Genomic DNA, 5000 nt, shown 5'->3' with positions numbered 1-5000 from the left:
GCCAACCTCAAAAGCTTACAGCGTGCGATACAATGGCCTTAAGGCAAAAGGAGGGCCAATAAGAAGATGGATCGATGGAGTCAAAGAGACACTTCTTGTTTATGTTCCCCCGCCAGATCTCATTAACTTGCAGTGCCTCTGATTTTTTCGTAAAAGACCGTTTCTCCTTCTTAGTAGGGCCCCTTGCCTTCAGGCCGCCACTCTCCGATTTCGAAGGTACTCTGAATGATTTGATTCTGTTTGATACTGTTTAGATAGAATGTTTTCAGTTTTGGTAGGAATTAATTCTGAATTTTGCCCAGGTGGTGGCCGGAGCCTAAACTTGTTGATTTAAGGACCACCAAGGTATCTTCAAAGTGGAAAAATTACACACGTGATCTCCGAGATAGTTTCGTCTTTATTCGAGAAGACAGGCGTTCAAGCTTACCTGCCCTAAGATCAGGGGTGTGGCCGAAAGACAGCAGTGAGAAGTAGCGAGGAGTAAAAGTAGAAAGTGGAGATGAATTCAGATAACAGAACATGACTAGAAAGCTGTAGGAAAAAAGGTGAAATGAAAAAAACTTCAGAGAAGAAAACTTTTTGTTGTTATCCGGATTCGAACCTGGGACCTTTTGAATAAAAGGCAAACACCGTACCCCAAGACCACAAGGGCCCCAAAAAGACACTTCAAAGACACAAGGGCTGATCTTAGACAGTTGGCCCTTTTGGGCAGCATCACTATGGAATACAAACACCGAGAGGGTAGAGCTAGTTAGATGAGTGGTCATTTGTACAGGTGATTCTCTTTGACAGGAGGTTGTTAGAGAACGTTCGACTGCATTAATTCTAACAACGTTGTCCGTGTTATAGATCCCTGCAACCATACTGGAAAGTCTATAATTTAATTTCGATCTTGTCAAAACTCGCTAAGACTTATTTAGTCGCATGTTCGCCAGTGAAGCCTCAAGTTTCAGGTTTATTCCGGACCAAACTGAATCCGCATATGAGAAACAAAACACTATTTATTAGTTTAGATAAAAGCTCTCCGAAAAAGACCAGTCTTGTTAACAGACAAACCTTCTTTCAGAGGGAAAGTAAAATCCGTGGTTGCAGGGTGTTGTCTAATTCGTAGGCTAAGCTCAACATGCTTGGGAGATCACGTAATTAAGCGAGTCAATAAATGTTATCCCTGGCTCTTAATTTTGGGAGAGTCCATTATTGCATCCTGGTGTATTTATTTCCTTTACAGTGTTTAACAGGAAAGTCGAAAGGATTCGTCTTTGAAACTTGTAGAGTCAAAAGGATGCAAACCTGGAGGTCTCCCATCTCACAGGGTGGGCACCTTACTGACTGTAAGATGCGACCCGTACGGGTAGAAACCGGTGTTTCTTGTTGTGAGTATATTTCTCAACAATTCCTTCTTTATCACGTATTCAATAAGAGACATTATTAATATAATACCGATAATGAAACGGCTAAGTCATTAATAGCAACTGACGGAACACACATACTGAAAAAAATTAAATGTTCAATCTTACACTGTGTTGAGTTGCTTTACATACGACATGTACTTAATCACAAAGACGTGCTGATGGCAGAATCCGAGTGACACAAATTCCATCCCCGAACCTTGCACCTAAACACACACACACACACACACACACACACACACACACACACACACACACACACACACACACACACACACACACACACACACACATATATATATATATATATACTAATATGACATACCTGCCAGTTCCTTGACAATGTCTCAAGCCATCTGCGTAACATTTCAGAACAGGAAGTGTAACATTCGATTGAGTATCTGCAGTGGAAACCACATTGATTTAATGACTTTGGGAGCATAGTGCAATTTATGGTGTAACTGTGTGGTCTTTGTGGGGCACCCTGGTGATATCAGACGCTTGCCCCCCCCCCCCCCCCCCCCAGAATGAAATCAAAAGAATCGACATTTTTCCGTCAGTTTTGGCATTTTTTATAGATGTTTTACTTTTTTGGCTCAACACATTTTACGTCAATTTTAAAACACATTTGTGTGTGGATTTTTATTGAAATATGTTAATTAAAGCCACAAAAATTGCAAATATTCTATTTCCAAGGACTCTCAAACTGTGGATGTCACCAAAATTTGGCGGCCATTTTCTCGCTAATTTTACCTCTTAAACTAGGCCACCTCCACCCCTTCAATCGTAAATATCTCGACTTCTTTTCAAGAGAGATGGATATCTTTTCTGAGAAAGCAAGACGAATAAACAAGCATTAAGATAATACCAATAACTCTACTTGCACCTGATTCCACCGCGTCGAGATACTTATTATCCTAGATCTATGTGTGAATTTTTTAAAACTGTAAAGTGTTAAATGAGTGTTAGTGTAAGATATCATTTTTCTGAGAGTAAAAAAAGACGCATTAGAATGTGAAACAAGGTGACACAAATTTCACCCCCAAACTCCCCACCCAAATGCGTATTTGGGAGGGGGAGACAGACACAGAGAGAGGGGTGAGGTGGAGAGACAGAGAGAGGAGGGAGAGAGACAGAGAGAGAGAGAGAGAGAGAGACAGAGAGAGAGAGAGAGAGAGAGAGAGAGAGAGAGAGAGAGAGAGAGTCACGAGATTGTTGGTGTGTATTCAACAGTAAGTCATGAATTTGGCAGGCGAACAAACCCAAACATAGAAACTCACATATGAGCGTATGCTTAGCCCCCATAAGTTGTGATCAATCTATAATCGTTCTTATAAGCTTCACCCTGTTAATCATGGGTGGTCAGTCGTTGCTTCTGGCGAGTGGACATTCAGAGAGACCAAGTGAAAAAGGGCTCTAAGCTATTGGCAATCCGCCTAAGAAACTAACGTGAGCCAACTGAAATCCCGTTACCAATAACATTTATTTGATCTTGATTGGAGCGGTAAGTTGCTTTAACATTTCTGTTTAAAATTAAGACAAAAAATATGTTTTGTCATAAGGTGTGGTGTAATTGTAATTTTTATTTTTATTTTGATGTGGATAGATCTAATGTTTTGGGGTTGGTGTTTTGTTTTGTTTTGGGGGGAAGGGTTCTGAAGCTGTCTTTTTATGACAGTGATTTGATGATGATGAAGATGATGATGATGATGATGATGATGATGATGATGATGATGATGATGATGATGATGATGATGATGATGATGATGATGAATGTGTTGATAACGATGACAACGACTAAGCAGTTATCCACCTGTCTAAGGAAGCAACTCCCATCAATTTCGTGACGATAATAATAATAGTATGTTTAGAGAAAGATTTATTCTTAGCCACTCTTGATAAAACCTTCGACGGGAAACTTTTGGAAATTTTTGTAACTAAAATTTTTACTAACATTTATCGACCGAAAACTACTCAAGACTGTCACTCTCTACTTTTTCAACAATGATGATGATGATGAAAATGCTGCTGCTGCTGCTGCTGCTGCTGCTGATGATGATGATGATGATGATGATGATGATGATGATGATGATGATGATGATGATTTTAATCTTCATTATCTTTTAGATAGCATAACGCTTTTGGTGCGACGCCGAACTCTGAGAGTAATTCTTTCCAGCGCCATATTATCATGTCCAGCCTCAGCGTCACTTTTCTCTACCATGTTCAATTCTAAATCTTTATCTTTTATAAGAACGCCTAGTTCTATAGTAAAAAGAATTGAAAAAAGAAATACAATCACATAAGAGGCAGGCCGCTTTAAACCTCCATGTCAGGGATAACCCTATTAGAGAGAAATACAGCACCTCAGCTGACAGGTGCATAATTCTACATAAAAAGCTTTCACTTTGGAATCGAACTCACGTCTACTGTGGGCAACGAGCAAGGGGCCCAACCGCTACGCCACTGACGCGACTGTTGTGTTCAGGTACAGCTCTTTCAAAATATCCTCCTCCAAATTGTCTATATCTTTTTTTGAACCATCTACTATAGATATACTATAACTATAATCCATCTTCTTTATGGGAATGAATCCCGTGATCTGCCCCTAGGTTCCTTAGTTTAGCTTTAGTAAGAGTTTTACGGTACTTGGAACACAATAATATCATATAAGTGCCGAAGATTAAAGGGTTTACTGTTTTACAAACACTAAAAAGAACCAGTAGAGATAAGGACGATAGATTTTCATCTCTCCTCCTCCTTTTCTGTGTTTGTTAGTTGTTGTTTTTTAAAACTGTGTTAACGTTTTGTTGCAGAAAGCCAGTGATAGCAGTCAAGACCAGATGTAACTGCTTTCAAGAAAAAAGCAGGTGTCCGCCAAGAGGACAACCTTTCCAATAATAGTCCAAGGAAACTACTTTGACCAGCATTTCAGTGTACCCGCAGAGTGCCGATTGCAATTACCTTATTCGCCAGAGTACTGATTTGAAAATCAAAGCTGGTGATAGTGGGCGCCATGTTGCGTTATATTGCTCTTCTCGTGCTTCTCCTCACAGGCACAACTGACGCTGGTGAGTGAGTGAGTGAGTGGGTGAGTCAGTGAGTGAGTGGGTGAGTGAGTGAGTGAGAGAGTTAGTTAGTGAGTGAGTGAGTGGGTGTCTGAGTGAGTTAGTGAGTGAGTCAGTGAGTGTGGTGTGAGTGAGTGATTTAGTGAGTGAGCGAGTGAGTGAGTGAGTGAGTGAGTGAGTGAGTGAGTGAGTGAGTGAGAAGATCAATTAGTGAGTTCGAGAAAGAATAAAAACATGAACGGAGTACTGACAAAGGGGGTGAGTTAATGAAATTTACTTATTAACATAAAAGATAACAAGAGAGTTAAAACTTCATTCTGGTGGGATGATGAAGTAGACTTTCTTTTCTCACACAAAATTCTTTCTAAACTTTACTCGTTTTTACTCCAACACAAACAAAAGACACAAAGCACAATTAATTGTATTGCACATTGGGAAATATATTTTATTAAATATTATAAGATGCATAAATTTCAAGGCAACTTCAAACACACACACATACACACACACACAGAGAGAGAGA

The 5000-nt window shown here is 39.8% G+C and overlaps 1 protein-coding gene across 1 annotated transcript in view; it reads left to right on the top strand.

The window, feature by feature from the left end:
- The first annotated feature begins 4425 nt into the window (after positions 1–4425).
- The window catches only part of LOC101853369, a 24971-nt gene continuing 24396 nt past the window's right edge, over positions 4426–5000 (top strand). Inside the window, exon 1 of the mRNA XM_035968328.1 lies at positions 4426–4480. Within this exon, the coding sequence (XP_035824221.1) occupies positions 4426–4480 (55 nt within the window). The remainder of the gene's footprint in view (positions 4481–5000) is intronic.

The sequence above is a fragment of the Aplysia californica genome, unplaced genomic scaffold (assembly GCF_000002075.1).
Source record: "Aplysia californica isolate F4 #8 unplaced genomic scaffold, AplCal3.0 scaffold00051, whole genome shotgun sequence".
NCBI classification, from domain to species: domain Eukaryota; kingdom Metazoa; phylum Mollusca; class Gastropoda; order Aplysiida; family Aplysiidae; genus Aplysia; species Aplysia californica.
Note: the sequence above shows the minus strand (reverse complement) of the source record. Positions and strands in the feature narration are given on the sequence as shown.